Source organism: Akebia trifoliata, chromosome 2 (genome assembly GCF_017979445.1).
Source record: "Akebia trifoliata isolate Shusen 1 chromosome 2, ASM1797944v1, whole genome shotgun sequence".
NCBI classification, from domain to species: domain Eukaryota; kingdom Viridiplantae; phylum Streptophyta; class Magnoliopsida; order Ranunculales; family Lardizabalaceae; genus Akebia; species Akebia trifoliata.
In genome coordinates, this window is record NC_141376.1 from 1828707 (window position 1) to 1845351 (window position 16645).

At 33.4% G+C, this 16645-nt stretch overlaps 2 protein-coding genes across 2 annotated transcripts; one reads left to right on the forward strand and one right to left on the reverse strand.

The window, feature by feature from the left end:
- Positions 1 to 980: 980 nt before the first annotated feature.
- On the reverse strand, positions 981 to 5073 carry LOC147408672 (uncharacterized). Its single transcript, XM_086420596.1, has 4 exons — positions 4817 to 5073; positions 3128 to 3296; positions 2249 to 2539; positions 981 to 1791 (listed from the first exon to the last, which is right to left on the reverse strand). Exons 2-4 carry the CDS (start codon positions 3275 to 3277, stop codon positions 1168 to 1170), a joined length of 1065 nt encoding a protein of 354 aa, XP_086276722.1. The 5' UTR covers positions 3278 to 3296; positions 4817 to 5073; the 3' UTR covers positions 981 to 1167.
- A 7863-nt stretch (positions 5074 to 12936) lies between these two features.
- NIP2 (NEP-interacting protein 2) lies at positions 12937 to 14866 on the forward strand. Its single transcript, XM_086458914.1, has 5 exons — positions 12937 to 13270; positions 13833 to 14011; positions 14111 to 14194; positions 14303 to 14470; positions 14563 to 14866. Exons 1-5 carry the CDS (start codon positions 13126 to 13128, stop codon positions 14683 to 14685), a joined length of 699 nt encoding a protein of 232 aa, XP_086315040.1. The 5' UTR covers positions 12937 to 13125; the 3' UTR covers positions 14686 to 14866.
- Positions 14867 to 16645: the final 1779 nt, after the last annotated feature.

The following is a 16645-nucleotide window of genomic DNA, read 5'->3' on the forward strand; positions in this document are numbered from 1 at the left end:
TGTATTTTAATATTTAATTAGGGTATGACAAATAAAATAAGAAATTGGAGTTTAATAACTAAAACTTGCGGTGCCAATAGCAGCACTCTTTCATGATTTAAGGATAGAGAGATTTACTTTGTTTTGGAATCTACATCATAAAATTCAAATTGATGCTGTTAATTTATTACTTAATACTTTGGAGTGGATTCTAACCACATCAATTTGTGACATCCCAAAACATGATTTGACACCCCAGTTTTCACGAACTTCAATTTTTTTTTTATTTAAAAAAGTATATTTTCACTTTCAAATCTTAGTTTTAAATTTGGGAGTTTGGTAGTTATCAACTTTTAGCACTTTCGAGGAAGTAAAAAAAAATATTTTGTTTTAATTTTTTTTTCCTTCTTCTGATTCTGATTTTTTTTCATGAAATCTAGGAGGTTGTGGTGTTGGATTGCCAATTTTATAATTCATGTCGGCCTAACAACCCTAAGTGAGATTTGAAATCTTACTAAGTCATGCTAACATGATTAGTAAGTTAAGGCATGTTTAATAACAAACTTGATAAAAATAAGAGAGTTTTGTAATAAAATTATAACAAATAGGTCTGCTAGGTAAATCTCTCTTAAAAATATTAACTTAAGTGGATTATTTATGTGGATTTGCATCAACAATAGCCATCTTATTTGAAGTCACCTTGAATTAGAGCAAGAGCACTACATGCCGAGAGATCGTTGAGTGGGATTCTCTATTTGACTTAGGAGTAATTTATTAGTTCTAGTTCTAACCCATGATCTCCTTCAATCATGGCCCTGGTTCTAGAATTGGTGGAAATTGGAGTTGGTTAGGGTTTAAGAGCGCTGCCTGGTAGGAAATACCCAAACAGTGGACTAAATGGTTGGTTTTTTTTTTTTTTTTTGGGGGGGGGGGGGAGTTTAGTCTTTTCGAAAAATTACGTTAATCTTTGAGTGAAGATCATAATCACAGATGGTATCCCATTAATAAACAAATTAATCATACCATAATTAAATGTAAACAATTTCCAAATTCTTTTTTGCTCCCTCCCCTTAAATACTCTTTTTGGGGTTTCTTCGACTACTCTCACGAACGTAATATAACATGAAACGCATGTAAGTCTTACAAAACAAACACTACAAGAACATGCATCGGATCACAAAAACAACATCAATAACAAACTTCACCTTTTGAAGAAGGCCCATTAGCCTCGAGCAAAAGTGGATCCCACACCACAATCTCGCTACAATGTCTATTCTTAAGCTCACCAATTTCAAATTGACTTGACCCACCAACTTTGGCTCTCATCCGTGCTTGTTTCTCTGCTACTGCCTTCAACCGAGTCCGCTCAGCTCTAGACCCTATGACTTGTCCCAAGACTGAGGCCGCAATTGTAAAAGCCATCGCTGTCTTAGGCATCAAGACAGATTTCCGAAGCATGGCTATGAAGGGCACAGCCGCGTGCACCGCTGCAAACCATGAGGGTGAGAACTTCTTCGTGTGTTCCCTCCATATTCCCAATGGGACATTGGCAGCCATGCCCAAGACACCGATCACTAGCATCTTTGTGGGCAGAGTCTGTGGGCGAACGGTCTTCACAAGGGCTGTCCGGGCGAGTGCTGCCCGAGCCGCAACCACTGCGGGTGGGCACTTAATTTTCATTCCTGGTGGGGGTTGTAGAGCCTTCGCTACTAGTGGAAGTACTCCGCTGACTGCCCTATAAGATTTTGCGATCGGGCAGTTTCCTGTTTCCAGCCACTCATTACCTAATGCCTCGTGTGATGAATCTCCACCCTGAAAGATAAAGGAGCTACTGTTAGCATGGTGACACAAATCTGCAAATTTTTTTTTTTAATCATGATTAAATCACTATTTTAATAATTGTGGAATAAATCACGGTTTTTTTTTTTTCAAAAAAAATTTTGAAGAAAAAATCACAGATTATTTTAATATTTAAAATAATTATTTTTAATTTATCAGATGTTTTCTCGACTTTTGTTGAAATTTTCTCTTGCCGAGTTATTCCTGAATCCCAACTTTGTCACTATGACAATTAGTAGATGAGCAAAACAAAAGTTTGAAGCAACCGAGATGACTAGACCAAGTCATCTTGGTATTGTCCATGAGCGAGACGGATAGATGTAGTGTCTCAACTGTGCAGAAACTCGCAAGATAAAGGGATGACTCAGACGAGATTTTGAAGCATGGTTTGAAAACGTTGGTCTCGTTTATAACGATGATGTTCATCTACCTTTGAAGGATCTTTCTTGGAGGATTTGGATTTCTTTTTCTGTTTCTTCCAATTCTCAGAGAACGAATCAAAGCTGAAGGGTCCTCCTGGTCCGAAGGCTGAAAGACTGATGGTAGCCGCCTTTGCTGCTAAGGGATTGAACTTGGGTGGGGTAGGCTCAGACTCCAAATTCTCTGAATGCAAGAATGATCTTCCTGAGAGTGGGACCACTCCATCGCTCCCATGGAAAAGCCTAAATGCCATATCAAAATTGGGACCATCTTCAAAAATTGGACCTTTTGCTCCCCGTACCTGAAGAAAAGATGGAGCAAAATATTCAGAGAGTTGCTATTGACAGCCCCAACTTTTACTTATTACACCCAAACTCCTTAAATTATTTATCACCCCAATTAAAGATTAAAACACCCTTCAAACATTACAAAGGTTTGGCTCAAATTATAACGTAAACATCACAAAACATTATAACACTCATTCAAACAATTTCAGTAGTTGTTTACAATTACGATAAACTCATATAAAATTCTAAACCTAACAAATAGAATTAGAAGGAAAAAAAAAAAAACACTAGAGAGCTTCTATAGGCACCCCAACTTTTACTTTTTGTCAACCATTCAATTATTTTCTTTATTTTTAATTGGGGTGTAATAAGTAAAAGTTGTGGTGCCAATAGCAGCTCTCAGTATTTTTTCTGGCTCAAAAACATCATTTGATAGATAAAAACATTCTCTGAATATGGGAAAACAAACTGGCAAGGACATTGGGAAATTATGTTGTCGTCTATCTTGGCATTTAAGATAAATAACAAAATGACGTACGAAGACAAGTAAAAAAAAAGGATCTTTGAAAGAGAAGGGAAGGGTGAAAGGGAGGTGAACTTACCGGCATTGAAAAATTCACCGGTGAGGAGAAGGAAAAGTTGGTGGTTTCATTGATGTTCCTCAGAAATGGACACCTTTGGATACCCGGACGATCAAAGGGACATTCAGATGATAAAGACTCCTTGTTTAGGCCTCTAAAGAAAATCTCCATTTCTACAAAGCAGCTTTACCTGCACAGAGCCAATAGAAACGTAAACAATAGAATCTTCACAGCATCTTAATTCAGACAATCATACAAAACTTGCATAATAGAAAAAACCAACAAGTACAAAACATCCCGCAAATAGTAAAAAAAATCAATTTTCAAAATTAAATAAAAGAATAAACCCATGTAACTAGGAGATCCATAAGCCCTAGAACTAAAATCAATACCCCTAACTCTTAAGCTCTTGGAACTGCAGAGAAGTACATGACCTTGAGCATTTCATAGAAAATCCGTCTATCAAAATCAAAGCTCAAACTCAAAAACAAAAAAATTGAAGAGAGCCAACCATGTACTAATAAGCCCCCCTAAAGAAGTTCCAAATCAAGCTGCCTTAAGAGAACATCGACTAACAGATGCTTGTCTTTAGAAAAGAATCACAAAAATATAAACCCAGAGTTCAGCTACAAACTTACCACGGCTTACATCCAACACCTTCAATCATAAAAAAGAAGCAGTAGAGTATTATAGATAGTATATATTGTGCATATTGATACACCATATTACGATTACTTGTAAAAAAAAAACAGAAAAAAGATACACCATATCATGATCTCATTAAGACTTGGGTTTAATGCTAATTTAATACTTATATAAAATGTCGAAAATAATGCTAATCTTCGTGAAAATAATCATAATCTTTATGAGATTAAAATGTAAGGCATCTATAAAGAAAACCCAATACAGAATCCAAAAAAAAAAAAAATTATAATAATGATAAAAACTTAAAAAGAAAGCACCACATAAACCAAAACCCTAGAAGTCTTATCCTCCTGAAATTTTCATGAAAGAAATAAAGAATCCCATGAAAAAAATAAAATAAAATAATAGCTCATTAGTCTTTCAAAATCAGCAATTGGTGCACGATGAAACCCTATAATACCCAAAAACCACCATCATGAAACAATTGCTTATCTTCAAAGAAACTAAAAGTTACAATCAAGACGTCGAAACAAATTGTAGCCCCAAGCCTTACAAAATTAAAAAAACAATAACAAGAATGTAATTGACAAATATGAATCCTATAAATCAGCACAAATCATCAATCTAAACAGAAAATCAACATCAATTCCAACTTAATTCAAAGCATTAGAATTCCTAGATTTGTTGTTGTTGAAGAAACAAGAGTTAACTAGTTTTTCTAAGTAGGATTGAAATACTTGGTAAGGTTTTCCTATAATTTCAGACTCGATAGCCCCCAATTATAGCCTCATTTACTAAAAACTAACCCTAAATTTCCAAAAAATATCAATTTTTTTGGTTTCTCTACCGTATAACCCCTGATTGAACCCAACACCAGCTATTCAGATCCAACTTTTCCATAATTTAACTCATCTAAACAAACCAAAATCCTCACTTTTACCCTAACCCTAGCCTTAAACCCATCTTTAATGAACAATTTCCATCAAAACCATAACTCTAGAACAGAATCAAACAACATATATGATCTGAAAACAGGAACTACAACACAAAAAATCAATCAAATACCTCTCAAATTAATCTTCGAAAATGCCGAAACCAGAGATCCTTCTAAAGAACAACGAAAAAAAAAGCTTTGGAGCGAAAATCAAAAAAGAAACGAAGAGAAAGAAATCGGAAGAAGGGAGAAGAACAATGGCGGAACGGAGAATACAATGAGGATACTTGCTGTTAAACCTGACGTGTTTCTCACACACGCCTAGTTGGACACTGTAACGTTGAAAGAAACGGTCAACGTTTGTATTTGTATTCGCCTTCGAAGTTCGAACCAATAAAGGTCACCTAAACCAATTAATAAATAGTTAAGACTAGCTAAATGAAATAAAGAAGATTTACACATACCCTCCAGGTTTTGATGAATATTTGGAATACCACTTGGTGTTTTCCAATGAAAGACATGCCCCCCTTGACTTAGGTCTGTTCTTATTAATGAATTAAAATGACCTAAATGCCTCCATATTCAACCTCTAACAAAATATCTATTTAATAAAACATAACGATTGTCTGTTTATCCTCACACAAAGAGCAGTACATATTCAATTTTCTATGCATCTCGAGAAATAATTTCAACTTTATTTTCTCTTTAAAAATACTCTTTCAACTTTATTGTCTTTTATCTTTTACCCATTTTTAACAATATTCTTCTAACTTCATTGCCTTTAACCCTTTTACCCCATTTTCTAAATAATGCCCTTACTTTTTATTGTCTTTTCTCCTTACCCCATTTAACTCTAAAGAGAATGATTGTGCCATAGGCGTGGGTATAGTTTATGGCAAGATTATCCTCTAGTATATATTTACATGTGTCTTGTTAACATGTGCCTTAAGGGTACACGTTAAAGTGCAATAAATACACCTTGGGAATAAGAATATAGGGGCATTTTCGACACATGTTAACAAAATCCTATTCATATAGATGAAATTATATGGATTGAAAGACAACCAATCTATATGGAGTCTATGTCTATGTGGTATCCCAAAAACATGATTATATGTCAAATAGAATGAAAGAATATAAATTTATGAAACATGAAAAAATAAGAGAGAGAGGCGGAGTTTTTACCATTTTTGTTTGCCATTTGTTTTTAAAGTCAAGATCTCACCGTCAAATTTTTTTTCTTAAAACATTATCTAAACCATAAAATCAAGAGGGTTGATATGTCATTTGGACCAATGTGTAACCCACATGGCCTTGGTGAAGAGATCTGGGTCCAAACCTTGCATGGTCTATCGATCCATGCAACATTTTCTCATGTATATATTCAAACTCTTTATCGTGGCAAATTCTACCTCAACCTCATCTTTGATTCATTGTTTTCAACTTGTAACTCCTTATAAAAAATCATAGACATTTTTTTTTAAACTTAAAATTTCATCTTTTTCTAATTTTATAAAAATTCTCATCTTGTTCTTGATATTTGAAGGTTGAAATAATTTTAAGATTGGAGATGAGAAGGGTAATTTTTTTTCCCAAACGGTTGAAATTGACTGAATTTGAGAAGAAAAGTAAAGGATTTTTTTACTAAAGATTGAAGATGGATGGTATTTAAGTCATTTTTTATTAATATGTTAGAGAAGATCAAGGTCAAGGGGTGCATGTCATCTGTTCGAACAAATAAGGGGTTATCTTAAATATTCACTAAAAATGTGGAAGGATATATCAAATCATCCATAAAATAAAGGTTAACCTAACTGCACATCACGTTTAAATTGTTAGGTATAGTGGGCACCGAATAATGCTGTTCGAATCCTGTGCTCCACGGAGTAGTTTAGCCTTACAACACCAGACCATAATTTTTAAATTTATGATGCATTCTTTTGAAATCATTTGACTGATACATGTTTTACTTATTTTTTGAACACATAAACTTCAAAAGCCAACCATATAGGTGATTCCTAACCAATGGTTTAGATTTCTCATCACAACGTAATCTTTAGATGTATGGTGATAAATCATCATATATGCTGATTTCAAGTATATAGGTTTCTAGAAAGGGTGGATCAACCTCAATGGGACAAAATATGTAACACGTGGCAAAATAATTGGCCTAGAGTTAGATAGCTATCCTTTTCCCTGGAGTACATGGCTCATAATCATTCGAGTGGGAGTTCGACTAGATTCTCAACGAACCCACGTTTTCCATGCCAGTGTCTTAGTTGGGTGGATATGGGTGACTAAACCCTCATCATGAAACATGGTGGAACGTTTTCCAAACAACTATATTAATTTTTTGGGTAATTTATACCTATAATGATCTTAAGAGATTTGTTGAAAATGACCAAATGCTAGTAAGAAAAACCTTGATTAAAAAAAAAAAAAAAGTAATTGTTATTTTCAAATTTAATATTATAAGCTGGAGCCCTTAATCTATCCAATTTTTTATATATTAATTTATCTTTTAAAAAACCATTAATTTATTTATATTTCTATATAACAAAAATCAGTAATCCATGTCCTAACTCCTAAAATAATTGAAAATAAATTTATTTATTCTATAAGGATTCGGCTCTTGATTTGGTTCGGTTCTATACTTTTTTGTGTGCTTCCTTAATCCTATCTAGCACTCTCCCTAAAAGAAAATGATTTTTGAAGAGAGCCTTAAAAGGGTAAAAAATAAGACAAAGAAATGTATAATGAAAAACAAGAGATTTAACTCCAAAATAAAGCTTTTTACAAATATCTTGGGTCGACTAAATGAATCATGTTCCACCATTCCCCTCTGTCTAGATCCAAATATAACAGGATTAGGGTGGTGTCATGATCTTGTCGGTGTGCCTATGTAGGACAGGGAAAATGTTGTTAAGACCGAGGGGTCGAAGTGGAGTCGTCCAATATATTGAATGAAATGGTAGGGGGAGTTACGAATTTAATCTCATATCAATTGAATAAACATTAGAACCTGAGTTATAAGGTCAAACTTGATCTTATCATGTAAGATGCATTTTAAAGTCGTGCGGACTTCATTCCAAAGTGGATAATATCTTACTAGTGTGGGCTAAGGACGGTATAGGTCGGGTACGATTGAGGGGGAAGTGGAAACTGCTAGCTTGAATGCGCTTACAATTGTAAATACAAACCTGAAGAACGGTTACATAGGACTAGCGAAAAGGAAAACCTGAGCCCCAACAATACAATTTTCGATCACAAGAAGAGAACATGTGCTTCTGAGTGCAAAAGATATAATATAATATTGTACCCCAAATGAAAAATATGCTTATTATCTTCCGTTCAACAACATGGCAGAATAAGAATTCCTTAGTTTGGGTTTCATTTGCTTTATTGTTTGGAGTACTTTCTTATGTCATGGATTTATTACCCACTGGGTAATGAAACTGTTGACCTACCCTTTAACTTATTCTATCTTATGTTGAATCAACCATCTTCAAAATAGTTTATTTTTGTATATAAAAAAATAAAAAAATAAAAAAATAAAAAAATAAAAAGAACTTATTTTTCAAGTTAAAGACGACTGGTTTTGGAGGGAAAATAAAGAGTTTTTTCACTAAAAGTTGAAGATGAGGGTATTTAGATTATTTTACCAATCTCTCTGAGAAAATTGAGGTCAAGAGTCATTTTTTTTTCAACACTGGTATGATGAAACATTGAGGAGCATGTCTAAACATGGTTTCAAAACTTGTTCAAGATCGAGACGTATCACCCAAGTTATCTTGGTATCAGGCATGGACGAGACGGAATCAATGTATCATACTAGATTTAAATCCCCACGTCCATTTTTTTCATTATTGACGAATCGTCTCAAATATATTGGAAAACTCATTCAAGACGATTAGGTATCTGGCATGGACAAAACCGGATGTGAAACTGAGTTATAAAACCATGTGTCTTAATCTCCCTAAGAGAAAAATTTGTATCTTTTCAAAAATGAAAAAAAGGTAAAGAAATATAAGTTTATCATCCAATATTGATATTTACTTGGAACTCAACCTAGTTTCTTAGAAACCTATAAAATCTGTGTGGGAACATTAGGAAGATCAAACAATTTCATTCCATCTATGAATCTCACTTTAAAGTAAATTTTTAGTTCTTATTTTATTAATAACCTTTTTTGTCCTAATTTTTTTTTATAGACATATTGTTGACCAAACAAAGAAAGAAGAACTGTTTAAACCAAGTTAATGACTGTTTAATCGTTGTTATTATTATTATTATTTCCGATAACCAGGTATCCATGTAGCCATCGGACTGCGTCTATATCTGGGCTTTGCCCAGTCCATAGACCATGGTCTTGTCCTGGGCTCATGTAATGCCCTCACATCACACACACTAAATGAGGGCACGCCCTTGGAGGTGGGTTTTGTAGATAGGGGATTAGGAGAAAAATTGCAGTAACATAGATACAATGACACCAAATTTACGAAATAATAAGCATTCCAGTGCCAACATTGCAATGGTAATATCTGTGTGACCATTCGGCACCATGTATGTTGCCATAGATGCCTCCCTCATTGTGGCGTATCTTACAACATCTACAACTATTAAAGCGGGCCAACCTTGAGTATATATAATGATCAAATACCATATATTAGAAATTCATCAATTTCATTATATTTTCCATTAAAAAGTAATTTATTTTTGTTTTTCAATTTTTTATTATTATAGAAAATAGGGTAATACTCCTATGGTGAAAGAATCCTACCCATACAAGCCCATAAATTGTAATATTAATCCAAAAAATTAAGGTTAGAAACAGAAATCAATTCAACTTCAAGGGAAACTAAAAATTGGAGAATATGTAACCTTGGAGATGTCGTAAGTGATGATTGAATCCAATTGGTTGATCTCATCATGTCTGATCTAGACTAGATCATTAGGTGTTGATCACAAATACCTATCCACGCCTTCATAATATCAAATATAATATGTGCTATTGACCCCGAAAGTTGGCTTGATTGATGGTGGGACGGGCATCTCTCTAGTATTAAATGAAAAAGAGAAATATTTATATATTACATTAGGTTCGAATCCTGTTGACTCACAAGAAAAAAAAAAAAAAAAAACGCCATCTTAACCATGTAATTAGAATATCCAATGGTCAGATCTTATCCTGGAGAAAAGTATCATTCATGTATTATTGGAATACGTATATTCTATTTTTTTTTTTAATATTTTACTTATTTTATTAAGATGATAATGAAATTTGACAAAACCCATAGTTGACTTATTTTAATTTTTTATTTTGTATGTTAGTATTTGATTAAAATAGTAAATGGGTGATCTAGGTTATGTCATATGTCACACACAACACTTTCTATTTGTTATTATTTTAGGGGTTGGCTGCCTAATTAACTTTGTCACCCTCACAATCCTCGTGTCCACATGGATCATGTTGGCCAAATAACATCATTGCCCTCTATTATTCAAGATCTGGATCAGATAATTTTTTTGAAAAAATAAAAATTCAAAAATGAATCAAAGGATTTGACAATGGACGGCCATTGAACTTCTAAATTTAAAATTCAAATTCAACAGATAAAAAAATGTCATTTAAAAAAAATATTGTTTGGTCGTGTTATCCGAAGTATTCATAAAATTTCTTCAACAAAATAATATTTTTCATTGTTTCAAATTAGTATTTTTAAAATGAATAATGTTGGAGTGACCTCAATTCACACTTTGCTCATGTGGAATGGTTGCGTGCGGAATTCACATTAGAAAAGTGTGAATTGAGGTCACTCCAACACGACTCTTTTAAAATATTATTTATTTATATAAAACATGTATATCAAAAGTCCATATGGCTTAATTACCATGATATGGTGCCGATGGTGATGGTCATAGTGAGGGTGGCCATGGCATCATATCTTGGCAGTGGTTATGGTTGTAACATTGCAGTGACATAGGTGCAAAGGCAATGTCGATGGGATGGGAGTGAAGGGTATTGAAAGTAGTGTATGGGTGTATAGAGCCATAGATGCTTTCATCGAGATACAAATAAGAACATCTATGATTCTGTGCACACAAATGTGTGAATCGATGTCATTTCAATGTTACTCCAACGCGACTCATCGAGTTGAATTATCTTGATAGTTCTCCGATTTCATAAATCAATGAATTATGATCATCAAGAGTTTGGATTTATTGTATCATAGAGATGCTTCGTAGAAGTCTTTCTTGCAAACTTGAATTTACATTCCTTTTGGGGATGAATGCATGCTTCGAGTTCAACATCTCTTACCAACTATATTATTTTATTTCAATACATTTTTAGAGTTTGGTCCTCCTTTTCTTTTAAACTTAGAGTGAGTCGATTTAATATATTAATTAAATTTATAAAGTTAGAATTATATGAATTGTGAAGGATCCTCTACAATTGACATAAGGTGATCCAAATGGTCTATGCGTTGAATGACGATTTTCAATTCCATCTTGAATAATGCTGGGGTGACATTGGGATTTACTACCATTCTCACATTTCTGATGGGGAAGCGTGTATATAATTGTAGATATTTTTTACTTGTATCTCAAGAAAACACATGTATGGCTATGTGTGAACCTCCACGTCATAAATGTGAGACTCACAATAAATCCCAATGTCATCCCAAGATTTTTCCTCCATCTTTGTTCAATATCTCTCTCTACCGAATATGAAAGATTTCGTGGGTCCCAATACCAAATCCCGAAGATCATCACCCTCCAATTTCACCATAGTAAGGGTTGATTTGTCAAAAGTTGGTTCGAAAAGATAGAAAATGAGAGAAGAAAGATATTATTGACACCCCAATTTCTTAAATCATTTATCATTCCCCAATTTAATACGTATTCTTCAAACATTACAAAGTTTTGGCTCAAATTATAAAGAGTCGTGATGAATGCACGTGGTCTTGGTACGTGATTGATGTGGCAAGGGTACATAATCATAGATCATTTTCATTAGGATACACACAAAAAAAAAAAAAAATTTGTGGTATTGTACTCTTGTCATGTCAATTGCATACCTAATCACATGCCAAGATCGCGTGCATCTAACCACATATCAAGATCGCGTGCATTCATTAGTATTTAATTATAAAATCTCAATAATACAAAACATGAAGATTCTACAATAAAAATTAGACTCATAAAATTCTACACTAAAAAAATATAAAACTAGCAAAAAGAAAACGAGAGAACTTTTATTAGCACCCAAACTTTTACTTGTTCTGAACCATTCACTTATTTTCTTTAAAATTAATTAAGTCACTTATTTTCTTTAAAATTAATTAAGTTATAACTAGTAGAAATGGGGGTGGCAATAGCAACTCTCCAAAAGAAGCTTCATTGTCTGTCTCGCTCGCCCGTGATAGTGAGACTCTGACCAAAAATATAATTATAATTATTTAATATTTAATATTTACTAAAGTGTGATTTAGACATACCCCTAATGAATATTTGATACACCCCGTATGTTTTCAAATTAATGAGAAGCTCCTTGCTCTTGGTCTTCTCTTACCGACCAAATGAAAATGATCTAAATACCCTCATCTTCAATCTTTAATATTAAAAAAGTCCTTGATTTCCTCTAAAATATCTGTCATCTTAAAGTTCTTTTAATTTACATAATAAATTATTTTTAATCTATTTGACCTTGTCTTCAATTCAATGTTTTCAACTTCACTTTAAACCTTGTAGAAAACCTTTGATTTTTCTATATAATATTTCATCTTCTCTTTTAAAAATATATATATTTTGTTCTTGAGTTTCCAAGGTTAAAAAAGCTAGAGTCGTGATTATTGGACACCCCCTACGCCTCTATCACAAAATCATAGATAATTTACTTTGGGATACACAAGAAAAAGATTTGTTTTGACATAAATTGAGGCCAAGGATCTACGATTCAATGATGGATTTGTTAGAGGGGGGCGTCAAAAAATTATTATTCAAAGATATAATCTTAAAATTGAAGATGAAAGTAAAATTTTTTACGGAATAGGTCAAAATGTAAATTGGTTTTGATAAGAAAAATCAGAACTTTTTTGTGTATTTTTTTCTATAAGATGAAGATGAGGGCTTTTAAGTCATTTTCTTAATCTATTAGAGTAGACCGAGGTCGATTCACCAAGAGGAGTACGCCTAAATCACCATTTAATTGAAGATGTCCACAGTTTCTTTGATGTGAGAGCGAGAGGTTTGAATTTCGGAAAGGAAGAAAAAAAAAAGAAGCTTTAAATGCAATTGGGTTCATGTGGTTTCCATTGTCATCTAGCCTTAACGATTAAGCATATCTGTTTCTTCTCTCTATACAATATATATATATATATGGTTTCTATCAACACTACCTTCCTTCATTCCAAAGTTTGATTTGTTTTTTAGGTCCAAAATGGAATTTTGTTACTCGTTTCCTCCTTCGAATTTGCCATCTTTTGGGGTTTGGGTTGATAGAGTTAGAGAGATATGTAGCTCTGTAGCTTCTACAGTTCTTGGGAACCTTATCTCTGCAATCTTCACCTTCTTCTTTGCATTGGGTTAGTCTCTTCTTCCTTATTCCTTCATTAATTTTCAGGGCTAAAACACCATATAAAAAATGTTATTTTTTTGTTGAATTTGGAGAGAAAATGGGTTCTTGTCTTCGTTTGTTCCAAAATGATTTTTTCTCGAAAGCATTTTTTTGATGAAGTGGGTACTGATTCTAGATCTTTCTTTTGTTTTCTGATATGGGTGGTTTTTTTTTTTTTTTCCTTACATGCTTTTTAATCATCTTTCAATTCTAAATTATTATAAATGCAAAAGTGGTTGTTCACTTTTCCTTTTCAATGTTTTGTAACTCAATTCAACCACCTTGTTATAACTATCTACCCATATGGGTAACCTTTTTGTTGAATTTTGGAAATTTTATAACAGAATTACAGAAAAAACAGTTTGTTAGTTTAACAGAATAAGGTTTAGATTTTAGTCTAAGTTTTTGTAGTCCTCAATGTTGTTAAATTCGTAAGAATAGAGGTTATTAAGAATCTAAATTGGGAGGATTGATAAGGCTTCTTCGAATTGTTATTAATGGAACAAACATGTGTTTCTGTTTATTTGTAGTGGGTTCTATCTTTGGTGCCATGACTGGAGCTTTAATAGGGCAAGAAACTGAAAGTGGATTCTTTCGAGGGGCAGCAATCGGATCCATTTCCGGAGCGGTTTTCTCAATCCAGGTCTTTGACTGTTCCCTTCGTCTTTGGCAATCCGACGAGACAGGACTTGGCTGTCTCCTCTATTTGGTGAGTAACTTCTTAGGTCCTCAATTCCTTCCTTGTTTGCTCAACATGAATATTCGCAAATTTCCACCCATTCTCATGTTTTAATTTTACTTCCAACAGATAGATGTTATTGCAAGTCTTCTAAGTGGAAGATTAGTTCGAGAACAGATGGGTCCGGCGATGCTAAATGCAGTACAAAGTCAGGTAATAGCACAACATCTAGAATCGAATTATGAATATTGAAAGCTGAAATACCAAAGATCATGTATCACAATTTACTTAAAAATTTAAAATTTCAATGTTTGTTATCAGATGAGTGCCATTGAAATAAGTTTTGAAGATGTTTCGAGTATATTCGAGATTAGTGAGGCCAAGGGGTTGTCAGGAGATTTAGTTGAGAAGATCCCAGAGATTAAAATCACGACCAAGAATAATGTGGATGCCTCGGGGGAGAAAATATCATGTTCGGTGTGCCTTCAGGTTCAACTTTAATTCTTAATCAACTTCTCTTATCTAGACAAATATGAATAACTTTATAAATTTGGGTCTCTGATATAATTTTTTTTTTTCAGGATTTCCAAGTGGGAGAGACTGTTCGAAGCTTGCCTCACTGTCACCACATGTTTCATCTACCTTGCATTGATACATGGCTCCTTAAGCAAGGTTCTTGCCCACTGTGCAGAAGGGATTTGTAGTATTATTATTCTAAATTACAATATCAAGAGTTTTTTTTTTTTTTTTTCTACTAATATCTTGAGGTTCTTTTAATTGATTCAATTCTTAATTGTTACCCAATACCTACCCTGTTTGTAACTAAATTTTTTAGGTATACAATGTCAACATTGATATGTAATAGCTAGAAATTATGTATAAAATTGTTTAGAGTTGTTCCATTTTTCATTGTTTCTACAAGATTTTCAACTAATTTCTGTTTCCACAAAGAGCATTCATTTCTCCTCATTAAGTTAGAAATTAACATTCTATGATCACTATGAAGAGTTAGAAAGACTAATCTTAGATGTGTTTTCTACCATTTGATTGTCTAGTCATCTTTAGGCTATAAGGTTGGTTCCAAGAAGGGAATGGATGCAAATGTTGACTAGGCTATCCATTTGTTTGATTGAATTTTCTATCGAGCTGTGGATCAAAAGTAGCTTAGCAGACCAAGTCTAGTCTACATTTGTGAATTTTTTTTTGTGTTGGACCAAAGACATCTTCTGGAACTTGTTTGGGGTTCTCATAAACTTTCAACTGTAATAGAAAACTGGAGTTCCATTACAATCATGAAGCAAGGACTCGCATTTTCAGCTCAATCACATACAATAATATCAGTAAATATTAGTTTTTGGAAGGGCAAATTCCCAAATAATTACAAAAGTTTTTGGTATTTTCAAAATATTGCTAATGTTGACAATATCGTCATGTAACGTTGACATTACAAGGTAGTTGTATCAACATAGCAAAAGTTTGGAAATACAAAAATATCGATTATGATTCTTACTCTTATACATACATATATATTATAGTACATGGTTGATGAAGGCTTCAATGGGTCCAGACTAAAACCAAGAAAAAGTGAGGGTTCCATTGTCATTAATGATCCCATCTCTTGCTGCATCATCATATTCTTCTTTCTTTTTTCCAATTTGCAAAGCTATTGGAAATATTATGAGTCACCTTCACATTTAATGTAATTTTGCTTACGACCCAATTCCTAAGACTCCTCAAATATTAATTAGACTTTTTCTTTTATGGCGTTGGCATTCTTTGACTTTCAAACCAAAAATGTAAGATTGAACGAAAAGGTTGACAACAAGCGTCCTATTACCACCAATTAATCAAGGCGGTGATTTTCTAACTCTCCCTCCAACAAACTCCCCACGTGGTTGTGCAAAGAACCATAGATTTTTTTCTCGGAACACACAACTTCACATCTCTATAATAATGTGCGAGGAAAAAAATTTATGGTTCCATGCACAGCCATGTGAGAAGAGTTTGTCATAGGGGGAATCAATTTATCATTATTCATAAATAAATCAATTAAGAATTGAATATGATTTTGACTCCCTCCTTTGACAAATTCTCTTGACATGGCATGGGTTAGGACCATAAATTTTTTTTATCTCAAGACATAATTACACATATTTATAGGGATGTGTATCTTGAGGAAAAAGTCTATGATTCTAACACATGCCACATTAGGAGAATATATTAGAAGGGGGAGTAAAAAAATCACGACTCTTAAGAGTAAGAGTATTGATTTTATAATTCAAACTTGACAAAATAACTCAAAAACTCATTGATGTGGTATCAAAATCGAATCATAGATTTTTTGCCTTGGGATAGACAACTCATGTTTATCCCAAGGTAAAATTGCACATGCTACGTCGGTGAGTGATCTTGTTAGATTGAATTAGAAAGTCATTACACTAAGAATAAAACTGAATTGACCTCAAGATTATACCTCATATCACACATCCCTAACGGGGAAGTCTGCAGGAATTGTAGATGCTTCATGAGTGAAAAAGCATCTCTGCACACTTCCCTGTCAAGTAAGAGATACAATCCCGAGGTCACTCCAGCATGACTCATCAACTAAGGACTCTCAAAGAAATATGATGCTACCTCGCCTGGGTGGTTTAAATTTCTCGTTTA

Bases quoted from the DNA above. Each gene is read 5' to 3' on its own strand.
- LOC147408672 (XM_086420596.1), bottom strand. From the start codon at position 3,277: ATGGAGATTTTCTTTAGAGGCCTAAACAAGGAGTCTTTATCATCTGAA. The intron at 2,540-3,127 runs GTAAGTTCACCT...TCTTTTCTTCAG, and splicing joins CGGTGAATTTTTCAATGCCG to GTACGGGGAGCAAAAGGTCC. The intron at 1,792-2,248 runs GTAGATGAACAT...TTTATCTTTCAG, and splicing joins CCAAGAAAGATCCTTCAAAG to GGTGGAGATTCATCACACGA.
- NIP2 (XM_086458914.1), top strand. From the start codon at position 13,126: ATGGAATTTTGTTACTCGTTTCCTCCTTCGAATTTGCCATCTTTTGGG. The intron at 13,271-13,832 runs GTTAGTCTCTTC...GTTTATTTGTAG, and splicing joins CACCTTCTTCTTTGCATTGG to TGGGTTCTATCTTTGGTGCC. The intron at 14,471-14,562 runs GTTCAACTTTAA...TTTTTTTTTCAG, and splicing joins CATGTTCGGTGTGCCTTCAG to GATTTCCAAGTGGGAGAGAC.